Genomic DNA, 18878 nt, shown 5'->3' on the forward strand with positions numbered 1-18878 from the left:
ACTCTTTTCCTCTGTCTGTGTGAATCAATGTGTTTATAACTGATTCACTTTATTATTATTAACAGTCAAGTACAAATAGACGTGAGAGTAGAAAATCATTTAGAGCAACAACATTACAACTGAATCATTGTTGTTCATATTTCAGCTCATGTTTCATGTTCGATATATTCACACGATTCATGTTTCATTTTTTAGGAGAAACATGAAATTGGAGACAAAAGAAAATGTTAAAATAATAATTATTATTATTATAATTAATATTAATTTCTTTACGTTTTCTTTAAAAACAAAGTCCTTAAATTGCATCCAACTTAAAGATCTTCTCAACTTTAAAATCACTGACTCATCATTTTTATTTTATCATCTGAAAAACACAATTCAAACCAAATTAACAGAAAACATAGAAAATTGATTCAACACAGTTTCATTTTATTTCATTTTATTTATATTTTTTCCAAATGTGAACACAGGAAGTACAAAGTTTCTTTCTTATTCTTGTTCAGAGTCAAACAGTGTTAGTGCATTCCATCCTAAAACGAGGAAAACGTAGAAATGACAAAGAAGAAGAAGTGAAGGAGAAGATGAAGAATAAAAAAGAAGAAGAAGTGCTACATGTGGAGATGATGAGGTAAATCTGTCCAAGAAGAAGAAATGAACAGAACAAACAGATGAAGAGAGAAACACGTTGTTTTTATCAGCGTCATTATTTACACATCAGATGCATAGAATACTTTTCAAATCCATTTTTACATAAATAACTACAACTTTTTTTTGTTTGTTTCCAATAAAAAAAACTTTCACAGCAGTGAAAAGTGAAACAGATCAGCTGCAGCTCTGCCGCAGTGCCGCTGAGCAACAACCGGAAACACACCTGACTTCCTGAAACAGTTAAACATTTATGTTTCTGACAGAAAACTGTGGCGACGTTTGACCCGATGCTGCCTTCAAGTTGATTTTATATTTTATTAATGTTATTTAAAAAGACTCAAACCAACGATCAGACGAACAGAAAACAACTAACAAACTAGTTTTTCTTTGAGCAGCTGTTTCTTCAGTCGGAACCAGAGAGAGGCACCGAGAGGGGGGGGGGGGGGTGATGAGAGACGCACCGACGCTGTTGGTTTGAGTCTCTTCATGTTCGGAATTTAGAAAACGAACACGATCAAAACGCGATGAGACTGAAAACGTGTTTTTATCGAAACTAACGACGGAGACGATTTAATTTAGGACAAAAGACGACTGACGCCCCCTGCAGGACGTTTCTGTCAACGTGAAACTGAGTCAGTGACGGTTTGAAATCAGGTGTGAACAGTGTTGATCGTCACAGACGGAGGATTTTTACTTTAGTTAAAAGAAACTTTGAGGGTGAACGTTCTTCCTCCAGACGTGTGGAGCAGATTTCCTGCGACTCGTCGTCCGTCTGCTGTCGACAGACGCTCAGAAACCTGCGGCAGCGACGCAGCTTCTCCTCTCGCTCTCATCCCCACTTTCTTTTTCAGGACGCTGGTTTTGTTTGGCACCAAAATCGTTTTTTCAGTCAACAGCTGTTTCTTTATTTCTGCCGCTCACACGCGTCAGATCTTCCTCTTCAGTCCAACTCTGACAGGAAGTCACAGTTTGTTTTAAGCTCCGCCCTCGGGGCTGAGGAGTTTTTTTTGTTCCCGTCGTCATGTCAACAGGATCCGTGTCCCTCTGGCTCCCTGATGTGTTCAGGGATCGTCAGTCCTCAGAGGTGTGTGTGTGTGTGTGTGTGTGTGTGTGTGTGTGTGTGTGTGTGTGTGTGTGTGTGTGTGTGTGTGTGTGCTGCAGTCTAGTCCTCGCTGATGACGTCCACGTCCTCGCCGGCGCCCTGCTGCGTGGCGGCTCTCCAGCGGCTGACGTGTTGACTGCCCTTCCTCTTCAGCAGAGCCTCTGGAGACTCCTCCTCCAACTTCTGACGCTTGTGCTTCGTCCGGCGGTTCTGGAACCACACCTTCACCTGGACGGAGACACGGAGACAAACGTTTCAATACGTTAAAATGACAAACACAAACAAAACGTTACACAACACTTTATTCTGTTCGTCCGTGTTCACGACTTCAGGAATTCTCTGACCTTTGACCTCAGAGACAAAGTAAAATCCACATAATTAACTAGAACGGCTGATTTCCCAATTTAATATCAACGTGAGAAGCATCTTTTCAGGGCTGAGTTACTTTAAATGGTTTAAATAGTTCATAAAAAGAGATGCAACACAAATCAACCAACAGAGACAAAATGAACACAAACAATCGCACACACACACAGTTGTGACGTGTCGGTGCTCAGGACGGTTAGAACAGCTTCGAGTTGTGAGTCTGTCAGCGACGAGACGAGATGAAGTGTTAAACTGCTCCTGAGACTTTAAATATTCTATGACTCAAAACAAATCACATGACTTTGTCACGATTGTTTCACACGGAGGATTTTCTACTTTGTTCTGGTTTGAAAACCATCAGCTCGTAAACAACTGTGGGAGCAAAGAGTCGTGTTTTCATCAGAGGAGAGAATATCTGACTTCACTTCAAGTCACAGTGAAGGGTTTTATTCTTCACGTGAATATAAGTATTAGGGCTCAAATTAAAGAAACAAACTTTAATGTGGAGGAACCAGAGGAGGAACAAGAGGAGGAACCAGAGGAGGAACAAGAGGAGGAACCAGAGGAGGAACAAGAGGAGGAACCAGAGGAGGAACAAGAGGATGAACAAGAGGAGGAACCAGAGGAGGAACAAGAGGAGGAACCAGAGGAGGAACAAGAGGAGGAACCAGAGGAGGAACAAGAGGATGAACAAGAGGAGGAACCAGAGGAGGAGATGGACGTGGAACTGTTCAGTGTGTTGAAGGAGTTTTGTGTTTGCAGACTGAAGTCAGTTCAGTTCTGTGTCCTCACGCTGCCCGAGGGGCCCGAGGGGGCCCCGGGGGCCCGAGGGGCCACTTTCACCTGGAGGGATTAACATCTGGAAGATGTCGGTGTAGCCTCAGGGGAGTCAGACAGGAATGTGTCCCCAGGAGGTTCCACAACACTGAGGAGATTCCTGAGAGGTTTACGAGCGTCTGTGTAAACTGACGTTACAGTGAAATGATCCGAACTAAAGGAGGAGGACAACGTCCTTGTGACCTCTGACCTCTAACGTCACCAGGTCATTAATGTCGACACCGGCCAATCAGATTCTAATATTTTCTTAAGTAGGCGGAGTCATGGGACGGTGATGCAAGAGGAAAGGTCAGAGGTCACTGATCAGGACTCATCCTGGGAAAACATTTTACACTCATTAAAATCATCAACCTGAAGATGAACAGAATCTTTAATGTTACTCTCAGAGTCAGGAGGAAGTAATCAGATACTTTGGTCAAGTAAAAGTACGAATCCGTGTCTTAGCAAACTGCTTCCAGCCTTTATGCTAAGCTAAGCTACGCTAATCACCTCATGAATCAGCTCTTAAAACTGCTCCTCTGACTCCGGGAGAGTCGGGGACGCAGCTCGTCATGATCGTCTCTAAAGGTGCCGAGGCGGTGATTTACGTGTGATTAATAACCGCTGATGTCTGCATTTCTCTGATTGATGGATCCTCCCCCTCCTCGGCTGTGAAATTAGCTCATAAATAACTGCGGATGATTCACGTCCTTTCACTGGCGTCAGGGTTCGTATCGCCGTGGCGACCTGATGACAAACAGTGAGAGAAGGAGGAAGGAAGCTGACTAACTGCTGACTCACCCCCCCCCCCCCCCTCATTCCTCGGACCTGGATCAGCTCCAGAGACGACGAGGACACTACGAGACGTTTGAATGGAAATGTTTTCAGAGGAAACGCTCACTGAGCAAGGCACTGACACCGGCAGGGTTCCAGGTTCAAATCTCTCTCTCTCTCGCACAAACACACACACACACACGTCAGGCTCCTCCTCCATTTCCCATCATGCCTACCTGCGTCTCGGTCAGGCACAGCCCGCTGGCCAGCTGCTTCCTCTCAGCTCCGACCACGTAGTGATTCTTCTCGAAGGCTCGTTCCAGACGCAGCAGCTGAGACGGAGAGAACGCCGTCCGAATGCGTTTGGGTTTCCTGGAGAACGGCCCGTGGAGCAGCAGGTTCTCCGGACTGGTGTCGTCACCTGGACACACACACAAACACACAATCATTTATCACACGTTCACACAACGTCCAATAAACACAAAGGTCACGGCTGATGTGAAACCTTCGTCTCAGTTCTCGTACTTCAACTCTTTTATCGTCTGTTCTGAGAACGTGTGCGTTCACTTTGACGGGTGGAAAAACAAGCAGCGCACGACGAGCACCGGAAACAAAGTCTCCACAGCCGCCATCTTGGCACCGGATATTCAGACGGCGGCAGAGGAAGAAGAAGACGAGGGAGACACGACTGATCAAACTGAGGATTACAAAACAAACAGTGTGAACCGCAGCTTCTGTTTGTAATATCTATTTGTTTATATTGTTATAATTAACGACGGCATAATGTAAAACCTTTGTTTGAAAATAATGAAATTCTATGACTGTTCTATGACTGTTCTTACATCACAGTGTCACCGACAGGAAGAGCTATGAATCATGGGTAACGTGTCCTCGTTTGACTCAACGTGGACCTGACGTCTTTAATGCGACACTTTAACAAGAAGATGAATATTGAAATATGAAGCTCGTCAGAATCGGCTGATAAACACAAAGTGGTTTGACTGGAGTCGTATTTATGTAAATACTTATTAATATATGTGTGTGTATGTGTGTGTACTGTACAAGCGGAATTTGATCATTTGTATTTTCCCCCCATGGTTCATCTAATTTTACTTTTTACCGATGAAGTGATTTGATTTCTTCGCCACAGAGAAGTGAGAAGCCGACAGAAATTTGTTTATCGGACGTGTCGACTCTGAATCCTGATCCGAGCGAGACGCCGTCAGAAAAACATGGACGCCGTCTCTTTGTGTCCTCGCTCGTCCTCCTAAGCCACACGCAACATCTGCTTTATTTTTCTGAACCTTTATTGAAATCGCACGGTAATCTTTCAAAGCAGTTTACATAAAAACAAATCCACGAAAGAACGCCCTTCAACCGCCGCCGCTCGGCTGAAAGGAGGGCGCCACGCCGCACGCAAAAGAGTCGGTTGGTCGGTGGCGTCCAGGGGTCAACGGGACAATGATGCCGTGCATCGGAGGCCGACATGTATCCAGCGGCGGCTTGAAGTGATATTCACATGCAAAGTGGGAATCGACTGCGTCTGTGTGTGCAAATATGACGGTTGATTTCTGTTGAATATCAAATAAAACGTGTCCACGCTTCAATGTAAGGAGTTTACACGGAGGTCGGAGGTCGTGACGGGTCGAGTCAGTGGCGACCGCAGAGTCACAGAAGATGCTCATTTATTTTATAAACATATACAGGAGGAATAATAATAATTGTAAAATTATTATTATTTGTAAAATTATATAATTAATGTGACAAACTTGGTGGTAAAATAGATTCAAGTTTAACCGACTTAATAATAATAATCATAACTAAAATGATCATTATTATTATGATAGAAAATAAAGTTTTCTGGACAAATAAATAAACTTGATAATAAAATGTCCAGTTAAACTAAATAGTTTAATTCTCTGAACAAAACTGAACTGGCAAAACAACTTCATCGAATCAGCCACACACTGGAAACACTTCATCTGTTACTTTGCAAATCTGATTCACACATTTTGCTAAACTCAACACATTTATTAGTGTGATGCACTTTGACCCACACTGACCCACACAGGTTAAACACAACTAACAGCCTGTTGTCGTCGTTAACACACAATCAGTAAAAACTGAGCTCATGTGACTTTAGGAGCAACAACACTAAACGTCATATTTCTGAAGGTCGACGGAGGATTTGCTCAGAGGTCAGAGGTCAGAGCTTCCTGTTAATGAGACGTTTTCACTGTGAAGGTTTTGTGAGAGAAGTTTGAATTGTTGTGTTTGTGTTTCCTGTTCTGATAAAAGCAGAGGAACCCGACAAACTGAATCTTCTGTGAAAAAGAAAAACTCCAGTTGTTGCTTCAGACGTTCCCTCCTGTTTTCAGCCTCTAATGACTTTTAGTTTGAAGGTTTCGACCCGTGTAACACACCGGCTCACATCCTGGAAGCTGCTAATGACAACGTGCTGCAGAGTTTACGCACTAATGGACCCACAACACGACAACAGGTCGGAGACGTTTGGTGCAAAGGTTCCAAACAACGTTCAGAAAAAACTGCAGCAGAAGAAAAATCTAAAGAAAGAGTGAAGGTTGTATTTTTATTTTGACATTTTAACAGATGAGGTGAAGATTTGTAATAAACTTTATTTAACCATCAAACTGAATATTTGCTTGAATCAAGAAGTTTCAATCTGTAACTTTATTTAAACATTTAGGCCGAGTCAGAGAAACACTGAGTTTTAACAGGAAGCTGCTTTATTCACTGTGTGTGAGTGAGCTGCTGTCCACTGGAGGAAGACGACTACAACTCCCATCATCCCTCACTGCTGCTGCACAACAACTAACTCATGATGAAGACTACAACTCCCATCATCCCTCACTGCTGCTCCACAACAACTAACTCATGATGAAGACTACAACTCCCATCATCCCTCACTGCTGCTGCACAACAACTAACTCATGATGAAGACTACAACTCCCATCATCCCTCACTGCTGCTCCACAACAACTAACTCATGATGAAGACTACAACTCCCATCATCCCTCACTGCTGCTCCACAACAACTAACTCATGATGAAGACTACAACTCCCATCATCCCTCACTGCTGCTGCACAACAACTAACTCATGATGAAGACTACAACTCCCATCATCCCTCACTGCTGCTCCACCACAACTAACTCATGATGAAGACTACAACTCCCATCATCCCTCACTGCTCCACAACAACTAACTCATGATGAAGACTACAACTCCCATCATCCCTCACTGCTGCTCCACCACAACTAACTCATGATGAAGACTACAACTCCCATCATCCCTCACTGCTCCACAACAACTAACTCATGATGAAGACTACAACTCCCATCATCCCTCACTGCTGCTCCACCACTAACTCATGATGAAGACTACAACTCCCATCATCCCTCACTGCTGCTCCACCACAACTAACTCATGATGAAGACTACAACTCCCATCATCCTTCACTGCTGCTCCACAACAACTAACTCATGATGAAGACTACAACTCCCATCATCCCTCACTGCTGCTCCACAACAACTAACTCATGATGAAGACTACAACTCCCATCATCCCTCACTGCTCCACAACCACTAACTCATGATGAAGACTACAACTCCCATCATCCCTCACTGCTGCTCCACAACAACTAACTCATGATGAAGACTACAACTCCCATCATCCCTCACTGCTGCTCCACCACAACTAACTCATGATGAAGACTACAACTCCCATCATCCCTCACTGCTGCTCCACAACAACTAACTCATGATGAAGACTACAACTCCCATCATCCCTCACTGCTGCTCCACAACAACTAACTCATGATGAAGACTACAACTCCCATCATCCCTCACTGCTGCTCCACAACAACTAACTCATGATGAAGACTACAACTCCCATCATCCCTCACTGCTGCTCCACAACAACTAACTCATGATGAAGACTACAACTCCCATCATCCCTCACTGCTGCTCCACAACAACTAACTCATGATGAAGACTACAACTCCCATCATCCTTTAAACACTTTAAACATGTCATCATTTCAGGAATCAGGAAGTCCGCAGAGCGAGCAGAGTCTCTGACGAACAGAATCAGCTGCTACGATGAACGAAGAAGAGGAGGAATGTAAACACTGCGACGAAGAACTGGAAGCTGTCAATCATACGCTCGCTGGTCTTTTGTCTGTCTGTAGCAAATATCTGCAAATCACGAGATGACAAGCGACTTATCACATTGAACCCAGAGGGACAAGGAAGAGGAGTAGGAAGAGGAAGAAGAAGAGGAGGAGAAGGAAGAGGAAGAAGAAGAGGAGGAGTAGGAAGAGGAAGAAGAAGAGGAGGAGAAGGAAGAGGAAGAAGAAGAGGCTGGAGTAACAAAGAGAGAAAGAAAAGTAAAATGTGTGTAAATCAAAAGGAGGAGAAGATGAAAGAAAGACGAAAGAGGAGAAGGAGGAAGACGAGGAGGCAAAACAAGTGAGAAGTAACTGTAGACTGAAAATACTGAGGAAGAGGAGGAGAGAGCAGAAAGAATGACAAAGAAAAGAGGAGAGAAAGAAGAGGGGGAGGAAGAGGAGGAAGACGACGAAGAGGAGGAGTTTTGTTGGGGCAGATGGTGAATCAGGGTCCCCTGGCACTGACAACAAGTCCAGACCTGTGTGTGTCTGTGTGTGTGTGTGTGTGTGTGTGTGTGTGTGTGTGTGTGTGTGTGTGTGTGTGTGTGTGTGTGTGTCTGTGTGTGTGTGTGTGTGTGTGTGTGCGTGTGTGTGTGTGTCTGTGTGTGTGTGTGTGTGTGTGTGTGTGTGTGTGATTAAAGCAACTGATTTGATTTTCATGATAGATGATTATTTCCACATTAGTGTAGAACGAGGTTCTCTCAGCACAGAGATGATCCTGAACTTTTTCAAATATAAAAAACTAAATTTATTATAAAGTAATCAATGTCCAGATAATCAATATTTAACGATGACTGAGGCGAAGCTTCCCCTGAACGATCTCAGGGGAGAAACTGACCATGTTCTCACACACAGAACATGAGAGGAACATGAGAGGAACATGTGAGGAACATGTGAGGAACATGAGAGGAACATGTGAGGAACATGTGAGGAACATGTCAGTGGTTCAGTTCACGTCTGAAAACAGCTTTAGAATAATATTTTATCACACAGACGTTTTTAAAAACACGACATTTAATGTCATATTTGAATCTTATTCAGTTTCTGTTTTTAAGGCGTCAAGAGCCACAATTTAAATTATAACTAGAACTAGATTATAACTCATCAATAGTTGAACAGAATCAATAATGATTGAAACTTCACTGCTTCAGTCATTTTTCATGAGTTTAAATTTAGTGACTGAACTTGTTCCTGGAACCTGTGATGACTCTTTTTATTCCTGGTTGTTGACAATAATCATTAACTTCAGCCTCATTAAACAGAGTCAACAGCTGTAATCATCTGAGGAGCAGACGTTTAATAGATGTGGCTTCAACCGGGCGCCTTGTAGAACCAACGGCTTAATGTTGACTGTCAGTTTAAAGTCTAATGTTAAATCCAACAAGAGAAGTGAGAAAATTATATTTAGTTATTTCAATAAAACTATGAAAATTAAAAGAAGCAACAAGTTAAACCTCCACTTGTGATATCCACCGGGGTTTATGGAGAAATCTGATGAATTTCTCATTTTTATGCACTGAACTGCGACTTGTTTAAAAGAATGTGTGTGTGTGTGTGTGTGTGTGTGTGTGTGTGTGTGTGTGTGTGTGTGTGTGTGTGGTGTGTGTGTGTGTGTCTGACAGGTGAATACACATCATCACCTGTCACAAACTGCACGAGATCGTTACACAAACACAGAATAAATTGAACATGTGGACAAACCAGATATTAACAGTGAGATAACTGCATCACATGGTTTTACAACAGGTATTTAAACTAAAGTATATTAACATTATTATTATTATATCTCAGCTTGAGATGGTAAAAAACATTGTGATGATCCAGAGGTTTTTAAACTGTTGATTAACTAAAACATTCAATATGACCAGAAACTGGACAAACGCTGTTTAATGGTCAGCGATTACAGGTTCTATTAGTTTTATTTGAAATTTATGATTTTAATAAAAATAGTTTTATTGTTGTTTCACTGAAAATGTGAATAACTTTATATTTTTTTTAAAGTTTGATAACAGCAATAATTTATACGTAAATGAAAGTAAAAATCAAATCTTTGACTTTTTATTATTTTAGGAAACTGACATTGTTCGGACGGTGATAACAGAGAAGCGATGATTGACAGTGACGAACACCAATCAGCTGACAGCACCGCTCTGATCATTAACCCAGAGGTCAAAGGTCAGGAACAAACACAAACTCTGGATTTCAACTTGAAGAGGAAACTGTTTCTGTTTCTGTGATTTCTACTTTCAACTCATTTTCATCACTGATCAGAAACTGTGAAAAGTTTGTTGTGTCGTGTGAACGAAGTTTAAAACTCAAAGATATTAAATTTAAAAAGAGACAAAAAGAAGAAAGTCTCATTTTTAAAACATGAAACATGAAGACAGATTTAAAACAACAGGAAACACAACAAGACAAAAGAGTTAAATCTACTGAACGTTTCCAATATTAAAAATGATCAAACTTTACATTAACGTTTCACACACAGGAAGTTGAGCTTTTCAAATTTAAAGCCGAGAGGAAAACGAAGGGAGACTGGATGTTAAACAAATAAAAACAAACCAAATAAATATGTATATAAATAAATGAACAAATGACGTCTGATGTAATAAAGTTTTCTTCCTGTCAGTCTGACATCAGTCACCGTTAAATAATTTAAATAAGAGTTCAATAAAACCATCTTTAAATATTCACAGGTCAAGTTCTCATATCTGTATTTATCATATTTAATATATAATATATACATCACATGTATGAGTTTTGTTTTCATCCATATCTACATTTGTTTTATAGATATGAAAATGTTGATATCATTGCATGTTTTATTTTTAATGTAATTAATTTATTGTTATTATTTATACCCTTTAACTAAATTTTACTTATAGGAATAACATCATGTTTCCATCTGATTACAATATTAATATATCTTAATGTTATTTAATCAGTATAATTATATTATTTATATATAAATATATATATATATATAATTTATAATTCCTCCGGATTTCTGTGTCACAAATGTTGAGAAACTGAATAATTCATTTTACTTCGAACAATCTCTTTTTTGTAAATATCAATAAAATTGAACGAGATTATTTTATGTTTGTCACAATACAAATAAAATTATTAAATTTCTCTTGATGTCACTTTGTCTTCTTGTGGTTTCGTCATTTTACTTTTAACTTTACTAGTTGTTTAGACTCATTGCACAGACATGAAAAGCTTCAGTTTATATTTATTATAAACCATTTATCATTATTATCATTATATACACTGAAAATAATCTTGAGTTTACACTGAAAATACAAAATGTACTTTTTTATTTAAGTGAGAAGTGAATGTGTGATTTTCATGTGAAGCCTCATCAGGTTCATTTTTCTTTTAGTTTGAAGATAAATCTCGTTTAAAATTGATTAAAAAAGTTAATTTACAATAAGAAAAAAGAAAAATTTGATCCATTTCTTCTTTTCTTTTTTTCTATAATTTCATTCAAGTCGAAAGTTAAAAAATCTTAAATGAACAAGAATCAAACACCCGCGATAATAAAGTTGATTCACGGATCTAAAAGCGTCCAAATGTTATTAATGTTCTATTTGTAAATGAAGCAGTAATTTGATATGAGCTTCACCCAAACAAAAACACAGGTTTAAATATTAGTGTGTGATGCTGTTTAAATAAAGTTTAAATATCAGTGTGTGATGCTGTTTAAATAAAGTTTGAATATTAGTGTGTAATACTGTTTATATAAAGTTTTAGTATTAGTGTGTAATACTGTTTAAATAAAGTTTGAATATTAGTGTGTAATACTGTTTAAATAAAGTTTGAATATTAGTGTGTGATGCTGTTTAAATAAAGTTTAAACATTAGTGTGTGATGCTGTTTAAATAAAGTTTGAATATGTGTTTTAATTTGAATATAACGTTAAATCGTTTTGTTATTTGCTGTTTTGACCTGGTTTCACCTTCACATGTGTTTAAATCCACGATTCACCGGAATTTAACGGAAAATAAAGATAAGAATAAAAACACGAGGCCTCAGAATCAACAGGCTCCATCGATCAATACACAGAGTTAATATAAATATATATAATTAACTCTATTTATCTGCGAACCCTGAGAATCTGTAATAAGAAGAAAACAATCAGCAGAAGATGCTGCAATAAAAAATGAAGAAAATCCATCGTGTTGATTAAATATGAGGAAAGGATCTTCTCATGTTATAATAATTATATGAATGAAAATCCAGATCAATTCATTCATGTCAATCAAGTGTCACACGGTCAGAAATCGATCATAATTATATTCTGATGATTTATTCCAAATGTAATACGAATCAAAGCAGCTTCATTAAACTGATGTTAAAGAATAAAAGTGAGAGATTCACATGTATTTGATTCATATTGATCACGACTGACTGAAGTGGGACAGAAACCACAGAATGAAACATCAGAACTCCCCCCCCCCCCCCTCACCTTGGAAGCGGTGGCCCAGGTAGCGGCTCCTCAGGACCCAGGGGTAGAAGCTCAGCGCGTCCCGGTGCTGCGGGCTGAAGAAGCTCTGCGGGGGGATCTGCAGCGGGTGCAGCGGCAGACCACCGGGGCTCTGCGTGTGCGTCCCGGGCTCCTGGAGCACCATGTCCGGCCCGGCCGAGTACAAAGTCCTGCCGCCGCCCCCCTGGAAGCAGGAGCCGAAGATCCCGGCCGCGGGGTGCAGGGACTCGGGGAAGCGGAGCGCCGTGGGCCGGATGGGCTCGTCCCCGGGGCCGCCGCTGTGGCCGCCCGCCTCCTTCCCGACCAGGGACTCGATGGTGAAGCATTTCTTGTGGCTGCTGTGCTGGAACATGGTGACGAACCCGGAGCTCAACACGGTGGAGATTTAAAAACTCTGCGTCCACTTCCTCGGACTCAGAGAGCCAGCTGCCCCCGGAGAGACATGCCGCTCCCCGGTGTCCGCCCGCGCGTCAAACCCTGCACCAATCCCGGCTCCTCGCACCTGGAGGCGGCTGAAGTTCACCTGGCTCCGGGGCGGTGTCCGCGGCTCCGCTCCTCAACCAGACCAACTCCTGTCAAAGTGTCCGGGGAGCGCGGGTCCTCCGAGCTGCAGCCGGGGAGACAGCGCTGAGCGGCGGCTACAGGACTCGGATCGGTCGGTGTCTCCTTGCGTCGGTGCCGCTGCCTGTTGGAGTGAGTCCGTCTCCAGGCGGCGCACTGATACCTGCCCTGCCCAGAGGTGCGCTGAGCATGCGCACTGGCGGCTCCGCGCACTGCCATTTTGTTCATGGAGCGAGGAGAAGGGAGAATAAAACCTGTGGTGAAGACAATTCAGCTTGATTTAAAACCTTCAGATGAACCAGGTAGGATGAGCACAAAGTGTCTAACTTCACTCTGCACCACGGCTTATAACAAACTACAAGAAGTGACAGGATACAGAAGAGTTTGAGGACGACTCACAGGAATGTGTCTATATTGTGTTATATATATTATATATACACACACCTGTTATATATAATATAACATAATAATAGAACACAGCATTACAGACCCTGGTTTATCAGTCAAACTTCATTTTTCTTTTTATTAAGTGCATTTAGTGAAGAACTTCTTCTTTGTCGGTTGCCAAGAAACCAAGCAAAGAAGAAGAAGTTTGTCACTTAAGTGAACTTTATAAAAATAAATATTCTGTCACTTGTTTTATAAACAGTCTGCGGTGCAGAGCGAAGTTATAAAACTTTGTGTTCATCCCACCTGGTTTATCTGCACTGAGGATTTAATGTTTTTCATCAGATGAAAGTGAATTGTCTTGATCACTCTTCACGTGTGTGGTTTATAATGGAGTTGGAATGATTTACTGAACTGACGTTAGAGTGACAGTCAAACAAACTCCAGAGACAAGTTCACAATCTTTCAAAATAAAAGCTCTATAATTCAGTTCCATAAGCATTGCAGCTTTTACTCTGTCGAGAACTTTCTAAAGAGGAAGTGCTTCTATGAATGTTGTTGCCATGACAGCGATCAGGCGAGTGCTGTGAATGTTTGTGTCTCAGTCTGAAATCATCACTTTTAGATTTTGTCTGTGGACAATGTGTCTTCTGTCCACAGACTGAAGACACTGTCCCCAGTGGCCGACACAGACTGAAGACACGCTGGTTATTACAACTTTATTAATAAATCAAACCAAAGTCCACCCTGCACCTCACTGCAGCTCTAACGACGTGAAGAGAAGATGAAGTGTTGTCAGGACGTCACAGACACACGACTGTCAGACAGAGACTCAGGACTCAGGACTCAGGACTCAGGACTCAGGATTCATCAGACTCATCAGACTCATCAGACTCATCAGACTCACATGAGTTGGACTCCAGCAGGTTCACGCTCCGGATCTCAACAAACGGAGGAAATATCCTGGTTCTGCTACAAAATCTTTTTTTGTTCCACAACTTTTCATGTAAATCAGTTGAGTTGTTTTTTCATAATCCAGCGAACAAAGAGACAAACAAACAGAAACACGATGATCACATCAACACAAAGAAATAAGGAATATATTATAAAAAATAATCTGTTGTGATTTTATCCTCATTAATGCTTTTATTCCTGAAACACATTCATTTATTAGTGATTATAGAGACTAGATATCATTATTATATATTACTATTATAATAGACTATTATAGAGACTGATTAGTTATTATATATAAATGAATGAATTAAAATGTTTCAAATTATTTAAAATGATCAAAATTAATTGTCTGTTGTTTCAGCTCTGGTTCCTGATTGGTTGTCAGCTGAAATAATGTGTGTGTGTGTGTGTGCGTGTGTGTGTGTGTGTGTGTGTGTGTGTGTGTGTGTGTGTGTGTGTGTGTGTGTGTGTGCGTGTGTGTGTGTGCGTGTGTGTGAGAATCATATAATAATTCCAATATGAATAATGTATTCATGTCGGGGACGATGAAGAAAAGCAGAGAGAAGACGGAGGTTTCCTCTGACCTTTGACCTCAGGGTCAATTGTCTTGTTCTGTGTCAACTGAGCCGTCAGTCAGGGTGAGAAAGACACACACACGCACACGCACACACACGCACACGCACACACACACACACACACACACACACACACACACACACTCACAGGTTTGTCTCATATTTTAGCAGCTTAAATGCAACAGATTACATTTTTGTTTTGATACAAATTAATTCGAAAACAATTAGAAAACAGTGAATAACTTGTGTTTCTCTTTGTGAACATGTTTGTGTTTGAGTTTAAAGACGTCACCTTCTGCTGCAGGAAATTCATCTTCAGCATCTGTGAGTTTTTCTTGTTGGAAACTCAACAATCAAATGAAATTATCAAAGAGTCAAATCAGACTCTAAACTAATACAAATAGATGCAGAATAATCAGGAGATTTAAAGCAAGAGAAACAAATGCAAAACAACCTAAATAATAAAATCAGATGCAATATGACACAAAGCAACTAAAGTAAAACTAGAGACACAAATAACAAAATGAGGCAAAAAACACACAAGCTGACGACAGATGACTGGATCACTGGATCCTTCCCTGGACGCTCGGGGCCTTTCACACGTCAGGGGCCAGATGATCTGAGACTCCACCAGACGAAGAGTCACAGAGGAATCAAACGTGAATCGACACATGTTGTTCGAGCTGGTTTGGTGACTCGTGTCCTGTTCACCTCTCTGACGGCGTCGATCAGACGCGTCCGGGCGTCAGGTTCGACCCTCGCAGCGCAGACTCGGCCCTTCCTGTGCAGCTTTGGTACCCGGGGGACAAACGGCAGCCCTTTCAGGAGCCTCTAATTGTGGCCCGAGCAGCTCCACAAAGCCCCCCTGCCTCCGGCCTCAATGGGCCGCCCTGCCGGGGCCCGTGTGAACCGCCGAGCCCCCTCTTCCCCCCCGTCCTGCCCCCGCCCCCTCCACATGTTAATTAATAGGCCTCACTGGCAGATTTGGATCCCGCTCGGCTTTGATTGAAGGCAGCCATTAGCATCTATTAATTTTGCCTCTGGCGTTTTATCGCCGGCTCTGAAAGGAGGAATTAAGTGGAGCGAGTTATTGTGAAGACTCGGGTGTGAGGCTGAGTTAAAACGTGATTATTGTCCCCGCGGCCTGGAGCCAGCTAACTGCTGCTAAGCCCTCTTGAAAGTGAAGGGCGCCTCCTCTCATTAGAGCCCAACAAGGGAAAGATATTAACAGGAAATAACTGCAAATTTCTCTTTTCCACTTTTAATCTCTTCTCTTTGTGTTCCAGGTGAAAAGGTCACTGAGAAACGAGAAGGGAGGCGAAGAGAGGAGCGAGCGACAAGCGGCCACAGCCATGATACAGTCGATGAAGAACACTGCAGAGCTCTAATGATGAAGAGGAGGAGCGAGCGACAAGCGGCCACAGCCATGATACAGTCGATGAAGAAGGCTGCAGAGCTCTAATGATGAAGAGGAGGAGCGAGCGACAAGCGGCCACAGCCATGATACAGTCGATGAAGAACACTGCAGAGCTCTAATGATGAAGAGGAGGAGCGAGCGACAAGCAGCCACAGCCATGATACAGTCGATGAAGAAGGCTGCAGAGCTCTAATGATGAAGAGGAGGAGCGAGACAGTTTCTGCTCCACTGAGACACAAACTGAAGCAGAACAACGTGATTCTTCATTCTACAATCTTCAGGATGATGTTTGTCACTGAAGATGTTTTCAGACACAAACTGGGAGTTGTAGTCTTCATCATGAGTTAGTTGTTGTGGAGCAGCAGTGAGGGATGATGGGAGTTGTAGTCTTCATCATGAGTTAGTGGTGGAGCAGCAGTGAGGGATGATGGGAGTTGTAGTCTTCATCATGAGTTAGTTGTGGTGGAGCAGCAGTGAGGGATGATGGGAGTTGTAGTCTTCATCATGAGTTAGTTGTTGTGGAGCAGCAGTGAGGGATGATGGGAGTTGTAGTCTTCATCATGAGTTAGTTGTTGTGGAGCAGCAGTGAGGGATGATGGGAGTTGTAGTCTTCATCATGAGTTAGTTGTTGTGGAGCAGCAGTGAGGGATGATGGGAGTTGTAGTCTTCATCATGAGTTAGTTGTTGTGGAGCAGCAGTGAGGGATGATGGGAGTTGTAGTCTTCATCATGAGTTAGTTGTTGTGGAGCAGCAGTCAGGGATGATGGGAGTTGTAGTCTTCATCATGAGTTAGTTGTTGTGGAGCAGCAGTGAGGGATGATGGGAGTTGTAGTCTTCATCATGAGTTAGTTGTTGTGGAGCAGCAGTCAGGGATGATGGGAGTTGTAGTCTTCATCATGAGTTAGTTGTTGTGGAGCAGCAGTGAGGGATGATGGGAGTTGTAGTCTTCATCATGAGTTAGTTGTTGTGGAGCAGCAGTGAGGGATGATGGGAGTTGTAGTCTTCATCATGAGTTAGTTGTTGTGCAGCAGCAGTGAGGGATGATGGGAGTTGTAGTCTTCATCATGAGTTAGTTGTGGTGGAGCAGCAGTGAGGGATGATGGGAGTTGTAGTCTTCATCATGAGTTAGTTGTGGTGGAGCAGCAGTGAGGGATGATGGGAGTTGTAGTCTTCATCATGAGTTAGTTGTTGTGGAGCAGCAGTGAGGGATGATGGGAGTTGTAGTCTTCATCATGAGTTAGTTGTTGTGGAGCAGCAGTGAGGGATGATGGGAGTTGTAGTCTTCATCATGAGTTAGTTGTTGTGGAGCAGCAGTGAGGGATGATGGGAGTTGTAGTCTTCATCATGAGTTAGTTGTTGTGGAGCAGCAGTGAGGGATGATGGGAGTTGTAGTCTTCATCATGAGTTAGTTGTTGTGGAGCAGCAGTGAGGGATGATGGGAGTTGTAGTCTTCATCATGAGTTAGTTGTTGTGGAGCAGCAGTGAGGGATGATGGGAGTTGTAGTCTTCATCATGAGTTAGTTGTTGTGGAGCAGCAGTGAGGGATGATGGGAGTTGTAGTCTTCATCATGAGTTAGTTGTTGTGGAGCAGCAGTGAGGGATGATGGGAGTTGTAGTCTTCATCATGAGTTAGTTGTTGTGCAGCAGCAGTGAGGGATGATGGGAGTTGTAGTCTTCATCATGAGTTAGTTGTGGTGGAGCAGCAGTGAGGGATGATGGGAGTTGTAGTCTTCATCATGAGTTAGTTGTGGTGGAGCAGCAGTGAGGGATGATGGGAGTTGTAGTCTTCATCATGAGTTAGTTGTGGAGCAGCAGTGAGGGATGATGGGAGTTGTAGTCTTCATCATGAGTTAGTGGTGGAGCAGCAGTGAGGGATGATGGGAGTTGTAGTCTTCATCATGAGTTAGTTGTTGTGGAGCAGCAGTGAGGGATGATGGGAGTTGTAGTCTTCATCATGAGTTAGTTGTTGTGCAGCAGCAGTGAGGGATGATGGGAGTTGTAGTCTTCATCATGAGTTAGTTGTGGTGGAGCAGCAGTGAGGGATGATGGGAGTTGTAGTCTTCATCATGAGTTAGTTGTGGAGCAGCAGTGAGGGATGATGGGAGTTGTAGTCTTCATCATGAGTTAGTTGTTGTGGAGCAGCAGTGAGGGATGATGGGAGTTGTAGTCTTCATCATGAGTTAGTTGTTGTGGAGCAGTGAGGGATGATGGGAGTTGTAGTCTTCATCATGAGTTAGTTGTGTTGAAGCAGTGAGGGATGATGGGAGTTGTAGTCTTCATCATGAGTTAGTGGTGGAGCAGCAGTGAGGGATGATGGGAGTTGTAGTCTTCATCATGAGTTAGTTGTGGTGGAGCAGCAGTGAGGGATGATGGGAGTTGTAGTCTTCATCATGAGTTAGTTGTTGTGGAGCAGCAGTGAGGGATGATGGGAGTTGTAGTCTTCATCATGAGTTAGTTGTTGTGGAGCAGCAGTGAGGGATGATGGGAGTTGTAGTTTTCATCATGAGTTAGTTGTTGTGGAGCAGTGAGGGATGATGGGAGTTGTAGTCTTCATCATGAGTTAGTTGTTGTGGAGCAGCAGTGAGGGATGATGGGAGTT

The 18878-nt window shown here is 42.4% G+C and overlaps 1 protein-coding gene across 1 annotated transcript; it reads right to left on the bottom strand.

Annotated features, from left to right (window-relative positions):
- Window positions 1–1467: 1467 nt before the first annotated feature.
- emx3 (empty spiracles homeobox 3) lies at window positions 1468–13179 on the bottom strand. The gene is made up of 3 exons (XM_034598732.1): window positions 12365–13179; window positions 3943–4127; window positions 1468–1978 (listed from the first exon to the last, which is right to left on the bottom strand). The coding sequence occupies exons 1-3, from the start codon at window positions 12732–12734 to the stop codon at window positions 1811–1813; spliced, it is 723 nt and encodes a 240-aa protein (XP_034454623.1). The 5' UTR covers window positions 12735–13179; the 3' UTR covers window positions 1468–1810.
- Between the last annotated feature and the right edge of the window lie 5699 nt (window positions 13180–18878).

This window comes from Hippoglossus hippoglossus, chromosome 10, assembly GCF_009819705.1.
Source record: "Hippoglossus hippoglossus isolate fHipHip1 chromosome 10, fHipHip1.pri, whole genome shotgun sequence".
In the NCBI taxonomy this organism is placed as follows: domain Eukaryota; kingdom Metazoa; phylum Chordata; class Actinopteri; order Pleuronectiformes; family Pleuronectidae; genus Hippoglossus; species Hippoglossus hippoglossus.